This window comes from Pelophylax lessonae (genome assembly GCF_965119305.1).
Source record: "Pelophylax lessonae genome assembly, chromosome: 4".
NCBI lineage: Eukaryota > Metazoa > Chordata > Amphibia > Anura > Ranidae > Pelophylax > Pelophylax lessonae.
The window spans coordinates 99,033,747-99,047,787 of NC_138771.1; the positions used below are offsets into that span (position 1 = coordinate 99,033,747).

The following is a 14,041-nucleotide window of genomic DNA, read 5'->3' on the forward strand; positions in this document are numbered from 1 at the left end:
AGCTCAATTGGTCTCAAGATAATGATAAAAATTTAATTTGGGTACAGTGTTGCATGACTGAGTAATTGTCAATAAAAGTATGACAGTGCTGAAAGCTGAAAATTTGCCTGGGCTGGAAGGGGGGTGCAAGTGTTGCTATTGAAGGGGTTAAACTTTTTTAAGTGTTTAGGCAGTGTTTTTTATGTGTATAGTGTGGCATGTAAGCTGTGTGGTTGCTGTGTACTGACCTTTATTTGTTTGATCTGCATGCAGTGTACGGTTACAGAAACCCATATGTTGATTATACATTAATTTATTTTTAAGTTGTGCTACAGTGGCAGCCAGTGTGTGGACACATCATGGCCATGCGAGGGACACACATATCTCTTATACCCCAGTTTTCTTTTATTACTGCTAAAGATTTCTTAATTATCTAGTCACCTTGTATCTTAATCTCTTTAAAGAAGGGTTAATTGGTATAATTCCATATTTCATGTGCGGCACCGCTAGCTCCTTGTGCTGTCATAGCAGCTAAATATTACAATACAGATGAAGGTTAAAAGCAACTTATTCCCTCAGGAATGGGAGTGAGGAGGAATATGAGGTCATTTTCTATTTTCTTGCTTTTGAAATATTAGCTGAAGTAGGACCTTGGAAGAGAGTCGGTAGGACTTGCTAATAAGGTATGATGTAATGATACCCATGATGTTCTTGCAGTACTTAAGAGGCATGTGATGAGAATACAAATTCGTGATGGGAGTTTTGGTGGAAGGTTGGCGTGTATATTTTTCACATAAAAAAACACGCATTTTGAATTTAATATGCAACTTTATTGAAGTAAGTAATTTGCTCCAAAGAAGCAATTAAAATGTATTTTTTGTACTTTTGAAAGCAAACATTATTTGATTACTTCATTTGATTAATACATTTTTATTACAGAGAATGCTAGCCAACGGCTGTGTTGGCTCTACTGGAAATTTTGTAAACCATGCTGGATGTTAGATTTCATTATTGGAAACTTTCATTTCAAAACAAGTTTAGAGATGCAGTGATGTATCCTAGCCTTACCCATTTTTTTTCTAATATGTAAGATATGGGTAAAGCATTGCTAAGAATTTTGATAAGGACAAGCAAATGTATGGGGGGGCTCTCCTATAACATTATTTAAATAAAATAAAAAATCACTGTACTGTATATAGTAGTTAAACTAGCATAATTTTAAGGTCTGCCTAAAATCCTAAAAAAGTTGTAGTTATATACCTTTACAGACAGATGTGGACACTGCAGACAATGACTGGCAGGTTGCCTCCACAACTATTAATTTCTATTTTAATTGATTTTGTTTCTATTTTAATTGATTTGAGTTTTAGCATTGGAAATTTGAACATTCTATGAGGAAGTGAGCTGGCATGTGCATAGGGGGAGGCCTGTGCATGTGGTGTATCTGGATTTTGCAAAAGCATTTGATACAGTTCCCCATAAACGCTTAATCTACAATCTGAGGTCTGCAGGCATGGACCCATAATGTTTGTTCTTGGATAGAAAACTGGTTACAGGGGCACGTCCAAAGGGTAGTGATAAATAATGTGCACTCATACTGGAGTGGTAAGTGGGGTACCACAAGGCTCTGTTTTGGGACCAATTCTGTTTAATTTATTCATAAATTATATAGAGGATGGGATACATAGCTCAATCTCAGTTTTTGTGCACAACACAAAAATAAGCAGAACAATAACTTCACATCAGGATATAGAAAATTTACAGAAAGACCTGAACAAAATATTACAACTACATGGCAAATGAGGTTTAATGTGGAGAAACGTAGGGTAATGCATTTGGGGGCTAAAAACATAAATGCAAATTACTCACTAGGGGAGAACCTCTGGGGGAATCAAGGATGGAGAAAGATCTGGGGTCCTAGTAGAAGACAGACTGAGCAATAGCATGCAATGCCAGGCTGCAGCTACCAAAGGCGGCAGATAATTAGCATGCATAAAAAAGGGTATATATTCCAGAGATCAAACTATAATCCTGCCACTTTATAACACTCTGGTAGGCATAATCTGGAGTATTCCATCCAGTTCTGGTCACCGCTCCTCAGAAGGGATGTGCTGTAGCTGGAGAGAGTCCAAAGAATGGCAACTAAATTAATAAGGGGATTGGAGGACCTCAATTATGAGGAATGACTAGAAGCACAAAATGTATTCTTGCTGGAGAAGAGACACTTGAGAGAGGGGACATGATAGCTATTTACAAACACCTCAATGGTGATCCCAGCGTAGGAAAAACTATTCAGTCTCAGGGAGTGTAAGAGGACATGGGGCCACATGATGAGATTGGAGGAGAAGCGGTTTAACCCTAAGCTGCGCAGGGTTTTTTTTCACTGTCAGGGTGATAAGGATGTGGAACTCTCTTCCACAATTGGTGTTGTCAGCGAGGAGTATTGATATATATTTTTTTCCATTAAAGTGTTTTTATTAGGTTTAAAAGGAACAGTACAGTTTATGACATAGCATAACAAAGAAAAGAAGATACATATTGCAACACGGATATGTACAGCATGTAAAATTGTCATACAATTATACCGATAATAGTCTTGGGCAGACCTTTCAGGATGTATTATGTCACATATTACAGTATACGTCTGCCGACATGGGTGCATATAAAGATTTGGTTGTGGTCTACAAGAGGGAGAGAAGGGGGAGGGGAGGGATGGGGGGAAGAAGTAGGAAATGAGAGAAATGGCAAGTAAGGGAGAATGGGGAGGGAGAGCAGGAGATACTTAGGAAGGGGGGAAGAGAATAGAGGAGGGGAGGGGGAGATAAGGGTGTGGAGGAGGAGAGGAGGGGGTAATAGGGGGGATAGAGAGAATTGGAAGAGGAATTGGCCTGAGGAAGGAAGGTTGAGAGAGGAAGGGGAAGGAGAGGAGGAAGGGTAGGAAGAGGGAAGGAAGGGAGGGATAAGTGACTTGAAGAGGAAGCGTAGCTGAAAGGAGGGAGCTAGGAAGGGAAGGAAGGAGGGGATAAGAGGAGGAGGAGTAGATGAAGAAGAAAAAGGAGGGGGAGGGAGGAAGGGGGGGAGGCGGCGGGAAGGGGTTAGAGGGGGGAGGGATGGGAGGAAGCGTATTAAGGAGGGGAAGAAGAGAGAGGGAGGGGGGGAGGGGGGGAAGGAGGGGAGAGGGAGAGAGGGGGATATGGGAGACCACAGGGTAGGAGGACAGGGGAGAGGGGGGGGGGAAACTTGTGTATGGATTGTCTGCAGATCATCTTAACATCGTGTTCAATAGCCATATCCAGCAATAAATAGGGGAGTGGTGAAATTAGGGGATAACAAGTAAACGTAACAAAAAAATAACAAGAACAACCGGTCAGCAGAGTAATCCAAAATCAAATTTTCAGCAAAGTAAAATTATCAACCCTTAGTTGAGATCCAAGAGGACCACAAGGACCATTCACGGTCAAATCTGGCGCTATGACCAGCTTTGCGTGCGAGAATGCCCTCATAAATAGAATTAGTTTTGACCATGGCAATAACCTCTGAGGAGTTGGGTACAATATCTGATTTCCATTGTCTAGTCACCAGGCTGCGGGCGGCCAGTAGTATATGAGTAACTATGGAGCTACTTTCTACAGGGATCTCTCAACCCTACATTCAATATCGCTAGTGCTGGAGATGGGCGGGTTATCACCCCAGTAATGTCTGAAATTATAGAGAATAACTTGTTCCAGAAACTGGTTAGGTGTCTGCAAGACCAGAACACATGAACAAGGTGGGCTACTTCGCCACACCCTCTCCAGCACAGGGGTGAATAGTTTGGCACGAACTTAGAGAGGCGGTATGGGGTGAGGTACCATCGCAGGTTAATCTTCTGGGACAATTCCCAGTGATTAGTGCAAGATGAGGCTTGTCTAACCGAGCGGAAGGCTGCTTTCCACTGCTCATCCGTAAATGAATCCCCCAGATCCCCCTCCCATTTTGTAAGTGGGACACTTTTGCAGGAGGATTGATACTTTAAAGACTATTGGACGTGCATCTTAAAGAACACAACATACAAGGATATGGGAAATAATTATCAACACTAATGCGTACAACTACACAGGTTTAACTGGATGGGACTATTGTCTTTGTTCAACCTTACCTACTATGCAACTATGGAATATAAAAAAGGTTACCCCAGAAAGGTACCATGATCACAAGTTACCACCTGATAAGATTCTTGATGCCTAAATAATGGTGTGAGGCTACTGTCTTATAATGATATATTATTACTTTATCAGGGCTCTTTGTGCTGCAATCATCTATATAGAGATTTTAGCAATACCTGAAACATTGTCCTGTGCAGACCTCTTACAAATATTGTAAACTTATTTAATGTATGTTTCTGTTTCTTTTCAGTATGTTTAGTTTGCTGTCACTAAAATATAAAGTACAGGCTGGGGAGCTCAGAGTGGAGCTTGTCTATTTAGAACCCAGTTCTTCTGCTGTATGTAGGGGGTGTGTGCCTTTCCTCCAATCAGCTCTCACACCTTGTAACTGCAGCCTCTCCACCCCCTCCTCTGTGCTCCTGACAAATGAAGAAAGATGTTAACACTTGTCTGCCCTTTTGAAGGGTGTAGGAAAGAGAGAAATGTAGATAAACAAGTAAAACCGATGTAGGAGGATTGGTTTAATCTCTGTGCATCATCTGAGGATGTTCACTTCACTGATATATGTGAGGGTTTATAACCATTTGAAACACCTCCTTCACAAGCCTATTGTGACACTTCGCTCCTACATGTAAAAATCTACTTTTTGCCTAAAAATTATTTGGAACCCCCAAACATTGTGTGTGTGTGTGTGTGTGTGTGTGTGTGTGTGTGTGTATACATGTATATATATATTCATTTTTTTTTTAAACAGAGATCCTATAGAAAAAAATGGTGTGTTGCAATTTTTGTCACACGGTATTTGTGCAGCCGTTTTTCAAACGCACTTTTTTGTTTAAAAAAAACAAAATAGTAAAGGTAGCCCAATTTTTTTTGTATAATGTGAAAGATGTTACATTGAGTAAATAGATACCTAACATGTCATTCTTTAAAAATGCGTCTGCCCGTGGAATGGGCAAATTCTCCATAGACGATGCTTTAGACGCCTTTACAGATTATCAGTTTAGAGTTGCACAGGAGGCTAGAATTATTGCTCTCGCACTGACATTCGCAACAATACCTCACATGTGGTGCGATCACCGTTTACAATATGCATGCGGGAGTAACTTATACATTCGCATTTGCATGTAAACACAGTGGGAGGACGTGGGTGCTTTAAATCTTCTTTTTTTTTTTTTTTTATACAAAATTTTTTTTGTACTAACTTTATTGCTATCACAAGTGATGAACAACATCCCTTGTGACAGCATGGGCCGTGACAGGTCCCCTTTATGGAGAGATTTGGGGTATATTAGACCCCAAATCTCTCCTCTGGCCCCCCCAGGCAGCTGTTTAGAACGAGATCAGTCCAGTTGTCTGCTTCTCTGGCTGCTGGTGGCCAGGTAAACAAAGGGGCGGAACTGGAAGTGACGAATACTTGTCCCTCCCGCTTTCCAGGGTTACAGAAAGAGGGGAACAACGTCAGTTCCTCTCTCTCTGTACAGGGCAGCCATTGCCGCCGGTAGCATTGCTCCCGGCCTCTGCGATGGGACCCCAAGAAAGGCGGTGGCGGAAGGGGGGTGGGACCGCCTGCAGAAGTGATCAAGTTATGCAAAAAAGAGAAACACCGGCTGCAAAGAATGATTACTACTGAAACCCAAGGACTTACGAGTACGTCAAATGGAAAATGGGGAAATGGTTAAGGTTAAAGGAGTTGTAAAGTCTCAAAGGTTTTTCACCTTAATGCATTCTAACTGGGGAGCGTGCCTGCATGGGTGCCCCATGGAAAGTGGCTCTCCGTGGGGGCACCCCAGAAGAAGAGGATCGGGGCTGCTCTGTGCAAAACCCTTGCACAGAGCAGGTAAGTATAACATGTTTGTTATTTAAAAAACAAAAAACAAACAAACCTTTACACTTTAATCTGTAGTTTAAAACCACAGAAGTGTTCTAAGCAAATATATTCCTTGCAGGTTAGTGGGGACCTGACCATTAAAACAGACCTGTTGTCTGAATATAAATCTTATTGAGTTTGCCCCTGGTTTAGAGTTTTATGTACCCACAGATATTGTTACATACTTACCTGTCATGTAGAGACGGATGTCAGAAGCATCCTGTGGCAGTAGATCCTATGTCTTCTGCAAAAAAGGAGAAGCAGTGTGCTGGAATAGCTGTGTAGAATAAGCCTTGCCAATCAGCAGAGACTATTCTGTCAAGACCTTGTTTTTGGGTATGAGATCCACCACTAAAACAGCAGTTTCTTCATGACAAGTAACTAACTATGAAACATCTTCTGTAAGGTTCCCAAAGGTAGGTTCACACTACATGCAGTGACCTGCTAGAGCACATGGAAAATTGTTGCGTTCCATATACCCCATTACATAGCACAATGCTGGTAACAGGACCAGGGTCTGAAACTGCAAACTCTACTGTGTCTGGCAATCTCTTCTTGCTGAGCCACTTGGGACGTTGGACAGCTCCCTGGACAATTCCTTCAATGATCTTGCCTTGAACTCTGTTTTACATGAACCTTAAACTCTTTGCTCCTCCCATGAACTTAAGCCATATCTTTGCACTTCCTGTTTGCCAGATTGTCGTGCTCTCGCTCATTTCGCTCCTGCTGCCCTCCATATCTTCGCTGCCACTCGTTTCAACCTTTGGCTTGTCCCTCTAATACAATTCTGCTTGATCCCAACCTGCAACCACTCATTACCAACCTATGACTTGTTTATTGACTACGCTTCTGCTTAATTCTACCTGCTATATGTGCTATTGGGCCCTTGCTTTCTCACCTGGTGGGGTGATCCTGGGGACCGTGACCTGGTACTAACATGCAGCAAAACCCATCTCTACCATCATGAGCTCTGGTGAATACCAGCTAGTACTTATACTCTGCACCTCAGGTGAGCCCATGTCATCTGCCATGACCTTTTTCTTTACTTATCCAGCTGGTTGTTGGGTGTATCTGTACTGCTATAGCTACTGACCTCTGAACCTGACTTCAAGCCGTGGCAGATGGTGTGATGTACGGTCTGGAAAAATGCAGCCCACCACACCGTTCACTAGTGTGAATGAGCCCTAAAGCTTAGTTATAGGGCAGCAGAAGGAGAAACATACCATGTTTTCTGACAATGATCTGCTTAAGGCAATGGTTTTGTGCTTATTTATCTAGTCTTAGCTGATATTTTTTTTAATCTGTTGTTTACAGAGATCAATTGTTCAAGCTCAAGTTTTATATGCGACTGAATGAGTCATGCTGCTTACTGTGTTGTGTTCAATTGGACCACCTGGAGTCTCAAACAGAGATAGTGTGTAAAAGCAAATCACTTTTGCTGCGTTCTTGCTTTAGAATATCCATAAGCTCTGTGAAATATGTAATTGAAGTCCATTTATTTCTTTTTTAAGTAGCGTATGGGAACGTTTTTGTTTTTTGTTTTTTTCTGTATGTGTTCCTGTTGCAAATTTTTCCTCATTTCCGCTCTGTTGAAACCACTTGTCACTGTGACAGTAAGTACCGCTATTAAAAAAATAAAATAAAAAAACCAATCCTGATGAAGGCAAGTCACCACAGTGTGTAATATATGAATGATCTGTAACTGGTATGCTGGCATATTATCAGTCATTAGTGATATTAATGGTCTGTTACTGCCATAACAATTGAAATACTTTTTTCCTTTCTTTTATGAACATTTCACTTTTTAATATAGGAATTGGAAAACTTTAAGAGAGCACAGAAGCAGTCTGCTAGTAACCAGAGTGCCGTTGAGGTTCGCTTGAACAGAGCCCTTGAAGAAGCTGATAAATATAAGATGGAACTCAATAAGTTAAAGCAGAGTAATAAGGTACTCATTTCCTCTTCTTAATTTGTTTGTCTTTTAAAGCAGAACTACCACATCATTGGTGGATCATGTCACAAAGTGTTACTGCTGGCACATTTGTCACCTCTTTATTCTCATAATATTATCTATCGTGTGACATTTATTGTCCATGTAGCTCAACAAATAGCATAGGTAGTTTTACTGGCTTTTTCCATTTCATTTTTTAACATAACCTTACTGTTTTGATTGCTCTAGCTCAGAGGTCTCTATACTGCAGCCCAGGGACCAGATGTGGCCCTTTGCTTGTCTTTATCCAGCCCTTGGAGCAGTATTCCTCTGACTCCAACAATGGGGAATTATTTCTGTTACTAATACCAACAATAGGACACTATCCCTACCACTGACCCAAACAGTGGGGCACTATTCTTCCCACTGACATCAATGATGAGGCACTATTCCTCCCACTGACACCATTAGCAGAGCAACATTCTTTCCACTGACACCAGCGAAGGGGCACTATTTCTTCCCCCTGATAGCAACAATGGGGCACTATTTCTCCCACTGACACCAAAAATGGGACACTATTCCTTCCCCTGATTCCAACAATAGGGCAATATTTCTCCCACGAATACCATTGATGGGGCATTGTTTACTCCCATAAGTGCCAGGGCATTTTCTACTCACACTGGCCACAGTCCGACCCCTTAAAGTCTCAAGGACAGTAAACTGCTTCTTTGTTTAGAACGCTTGGAGACCCCTGTTCTAGCTGGAAGCACCACCTTGCATTGACTGTCAAATGTAACTTGAAGTTAAAATAAACCAAAACCTAATGCATTTAAGAAAGAAACTAAAAACAACTTTGTTCACTTCAGCAGTCCTTTTCCATCAGAAGGGTAGGACTTAATAGAGAACACATGTACCTAAAAAAAAAAAAAAAAAAAAAAAAAAAAAAAAAAAAAAAAAAAAAAAAAAACCAGGGAGGTGTTAATGCATCCTTAAAGGATCAGTCAAGACTAATCATTTATTTTTTGTAAAGGCTGTAGAATTAAAGGATAGGTTCACCTTTAGGAGCATGTTACATGTTACACCCATATTTAGGGTGTAACATGTAACATGCTTCTATAAACATGGCTCCCACCATCGGAATCCCCTCCCTGCTGTCACATTTCAAAATCTGCATGACTGTGCGGGGCTCTGCTCTGTGAATGCAAAAACTGCAAGTCTCTTTTGCCACCACAGGAGATGGCTTGTAGTTTTCCATAAACTATGAGGGGGCTGCTGATGAGTGTGCTTGTAGTTTATACACAAGCCCAGCAGGTTTCAAACTGAAAGTCCTTCAGAGGTACGGGCAGAAAGATGTAGGGCTTAGCTGCAGGAGCCTGACATTGCACCTATGATCCACTGATTGTGGTTGCAATGCTCTGAAGGCTCCTGTGGAAAAAAAAATGCACAATTTTTTCCCCGCAAAAATATATGCATTGTTTTTTTTTTTTTTTCCCAGCAAAGGTTAACTTAATCTTTAAACCACGTGCCAATTTCTGTGTTTTGAGTTCCTGGGTATGCACTTTTTCTTTACCTTTGAGGGGTTCTCTTTGTTGGATTTCTTATGTACTTCTAGGTAGAAAAGTCAGGAGATCTTCTAGTTAGCATTTCCAAGACATAAGAAAACTGGAAATTACTCTTACCACTTATACACTGCTCAAAAAAAGTAAAGGAACATTTTGAAAACATCTCAGATCTCAATGGGGAAAACTATCATGCTGGATATCTATACTGAATTGAACTGGGTAATGTATTAGGAACGAAAGGATTTCACATCATTTGATGGAAATTAAAATTATCAACCTACAGAGGGTTGAATTCAAAGATACCCCTAAAATCAAAGTAAAAATTATGCAGCAGGCTAGTCCATTTTGCTTAAATTTTATTGCAGCAACTCAGAATGGTACTCAGTAGTTTTATTGGCACCATGTGCTTGTATGCATGCCTGACCACGTCGGGGCATGCTCCTAGTGAGACGGATGGTGTTCTGGGGTATTTCCTCCCAGATCTGGACCAGGGCATTACTGAGCTCCTGAACAGACTGAGGTGCAACCTAGCGGCATTGGATGGACTGAAACCTAATGTGCCAGAGGTGTTCTATTGGATTTAGGTCAGGCGAGCGTGGGGGCCTTTCAATGGTATCAATTCCTTCATCCTCCAGGAACTGGCTGCATACTCTCGCCACATGAGGGCGGGCATTGTTGTGCACCAGGTCCCACTACACCAGCGTAGGGTCTAACAATGGGTCCAAGGATTTCATCCTGATTCCTAATTGTAGTCAGGGTGCCATTGTCTAGGCTGTAGAGGTCTGTGCATCCCTCCATGGATATGCCTCCCCAGGCCATCACTGACCCGTCACCGAACCGGTCATGCTGAACGATGTTACAGGCAGCTGAACGATGTTACAGGCAGCATAACATTCTCCATGGCTTCTCCAGACCCCTTTATTTCTGTCACATGTGCTCAGAGGGAACCTGCTCTTATCTGTAAAAAAAGCACAGGATGTCAGTGGCGGACCTGCCAATTCTGGTGTTCAATGGCTAAGCCAATCAAGCTCCATGGTGCCGGGCAGTGAGCAAAGGGCCCACTAGAGGTTGTTGGGCCCTCAGGCCGCCCTCATGAAGTCTGTTTCTGATTGTTTGGTCAGACATTCACACCAGTGGCCTGTTGGAGGTCATTTTGTAGGGCACTGGGAGTACTCATCCTGTCATCGTCTCACGCTACCAGTAGGGACAGGACCCTAGCCAAATGCAAAACCAGTGAAAAACAGTCAAATAAGATGAGTAGGGAAAAAAATGTCCATGGCCTCCATCTGTAAAACCATTCCTATTTTGGGGGTTGTCTCATTGTTGCCCTTCTAGTGCCCCTGTTGTTTATTGCATTAACACCAAAGCAGCTGAATCTAATTAACAACTCCCTCTGCTACTTAACTGACAAGATCAACAGCCCAGGAGTTTAATTGATTTGATGCTAAACTCTGATTGAAAAGTGTTCCTTAACTTTTTTTGAGCAGTGTATATAAAATAACACTTTTGAGTGGATTGACTTCTTCGTGCTGAACTCCTGGAAAAGTAAAAATGCTCCCCTGCATGGGTCAACTGCTCAATTCTGTCTGGGTTTGGAAACGCACTTTTACTGATCTGATTCCCTGCTCCCACAGCCTTCTCTATACTGCTAAACTGGTACCGGGAGCCTCTTCTTCCCTGCACTCCGGCAGTCTAAAGTCCCCAGATGTCATCAAGACCAAAGCAGTGCCCCTAGCCAGGGTTGCTTTTAGAAATCACGGGGCCCCATACAGCCTACCTGACAGGGCCCCCTCACCTCAAAATATCAAATTATATTTTTGCTAAAATGCCATAGCTTCACAGCCATGGGAGAAAAGATACCCTCATTGATAAATACCCATTCAATTGAATAGCTTGGCTCTGCAAGTGCCCGCGACCATGTGCAAAGCATGCAGTTGTGGTGTGCTAGTGTGGGGTTAAAGTAAGCAGTGAAGAGGCATTCTAAAGCAATTAAACAAGTCCTTATTTTTTTTTTTTTTATTTAAAAAATGATTTTTAGAATTGTATTTTTTTTTTACATTTTTTTAAATACCCTGTTGGGGAGTTGGGGGGGACTTTGATGAAATATCAGACCTCTGATGTCTCACATTTGAAACAGAAAAAAGGACTGAGGACAGAGATTTTAGTCTTTCTCTGCAGCCTCAGCTGCACTGGATCCTCAGGTGTCAGCAATAAGACAATTTAGACAGCCCTACTGCTCAACTAGGGCCCGGTCCACCCTTTTGAACTGATGGGGCCCCGGCCCAGTACCGGAGGGCTGGCTATACTGTATTATCAGCGGCCCTGCCCATAGCCCTGCACTGGACATGAGGATGCTGAGGAACACAATGTCGGAGCATGGTGGAGCACTGTATGCAGTAGAAAGAGGATAAGGTAAGTAATAATGCTTCTCTTGTCCTCTAGACAGGAACAAGCAAGGAGCTTTTTTACCTTTTCTGGATTTGGGCTTTAAATTGCTGCATGTAGCCCAATTAGGATTTACTTTGTTGTAGCTATAAAATGTTACCATTATACCATGTCATTTCTTTTATAAGAATACTTTTTTTTTTTTGTAAGTCAGTCCAGTGTCTTTTTTAATTTTTTTGTGAACATTGTTTCTAGTTCTTATCCTTGACTTGTGACCCTCCCGTGTATTAGCTGAGGTATAAAAATGTTTTTTTTTTTTTTTACAATTGCTCCAGATGTGTATTGTGTGTATGGCGTATACAAATAAGACAAAAGATATCCAGCTGATACAGCAATAAAGCAGATGCCTGGCTTTAATCTGTGCACAGATTGCATTTTTTCCTAGTTTCTCCTAGTTGTCTTTGTCTAATTTGTCAGCATAACATACAGTAGAGTCTGAGGCTTCTAAATTTGGTTTAAAGGGGAAGAAAATGATAGAGGATAAAAAGTATAGGATTTTTTAAAATAAAAATTAAAAGGGCAGTAATGGGTATTGTGAAGAATCCAGTTTTATAGATGCCTTATATTAGTCTGACTGTATGAATTTTATGAACGTTAAATTTCTGATTGAACATTAGATGTATCCTCATACAAGTTAGCATAATTGAAGGACTGATGTGAAATTCCAGTGCACTCATGCGTATTTGTATGTTTTTTCACTGCTTCCGTTGAAGTCAATGGGGCCAAAATTGCCCCATTCTGTTTCAAAAGTAGCCCATATTTCTTTCGGAGCTTCAGGCGTTAAGCTACAGGTGCTTTAACACTGAAATGCAAACAGGAACAATTTAAAAGCATGGCATTTGGATTCTTGAGCATTTTGGAGCTTCAAGGTACAACACAAAGGTCTGATGGCAACTTGTGGTATTGATACAAGCCATTTAAGGCTAACGGGGGTGCTTACAATGGTCAGCTTTTATTCATTTATGTATTATTATTATTATCGATTACGGGTACTTTACACAGCACTGCCAATTTACACAGCGCTATATATATATATATATATATATATATATGTATATATATTACATTCACATCCGTCCCTGCCCTCAAGGAGCTTAAGGTCCCTAACTCATATTCATACATACACATACCAGGGCCAATTTAGACAGGATCGAATTAACCTACCAGCATGTCTTTGGAGTCTGGTAGGAAACCAGAGTACCAGAGGAAACCCACGCAGGCACAGGGAGAACATGCAAATTGGGATTTGAACTGAAAATCCTAGTGCTGCTAGGTGGAAGTACCAACTACTTAGTTACTGTGCTGCCCATGTAAAAACTTTTATCCCAAAAGGAAAAAAAAAAAACTGTTGCTGTAACTGCTTAAAAAGTGTTATCTGGAGCTTGGCTATTTTTTTGTTAGTCAGGTTCATGCTATTTCATCTAATACTACCCCAGACTGAAAAAGCTGTTGCATGGAGGTGTGTCCATTGCTCCTCCATCCAGAGTGGAGACACCCTAAAACAGGAAGTGTGTTACTGCTTGGATCGCCAGGTGAAAATAAAGTTAAAAACCCTAAAAAAAAATGTTTGTTTTTAACAAGGCATTAACTTCCCATAACACTGTTAAGATGAAAATAAAATGCTAAAGTTCATCGGAACTGCTTATTAATGTAAGGAAAGTGCTGATCATATAGTCCGGAGCTGTGCCAGGATTTTACCATGGGTACTGGATGTGCTCCTGCAGTAGTTGCAAGCCTTTTATGCCTTAAAACCAGGTGCCATTCCTCGTTTTGGTTTGCTAGGAAATTCTTGTTCAAGTTAAAAGCAGCTGTTTGGGTTATGTACATACACTACCAGGTCACACATACTGCTCAAAAATAGACCGAGCCACTTCCTAACAGATAAGACTTCTTAGTGATCAGCTATTAAGTGTGTTTTGTGTAGGCCCAATGTGTTGCAGAGAGTTGTGAGAACTGGAAATGAATACTTGTATCAGAAGCAAATGTTAACTAGAATATGCATTCAACCCACGGGCAAGGGAAAACTGGGCACCTGGTCTGACTTAAAATGCTGATTTTTCTATCGTTCATTGACAGACGCAGCCCAATATTCTTTTTAACCATTGGGTTA

At 41.3% G+C, this 14,041-nt stretch overlaps 1 protein-coding gene across 1 annotated transcript in view; it reads left to right on the forward strand.

Annotated features, from left to right (window-relative positions):
- The window catches only part of TEX9 (testis expressed 9), a gene marked incomplete at its 3' end in the record, with an annotated part of 129,874 nt that overhangs the window by 78,498 nt on the left and 37,335 nt on the right, over positions 1-14,041 (forward strand). Inside the window, exon 10 of the mRNA XM_082254930.1 lies at positions 7,808-7,942. Within this exon, the coding sequence (XP_082111056.1) occupies positions 7,808-7,942 (135 nt within the window). The remainder of the gene's footprint in view (positions 1-7,807; positions 7,943-14,041) is intronic.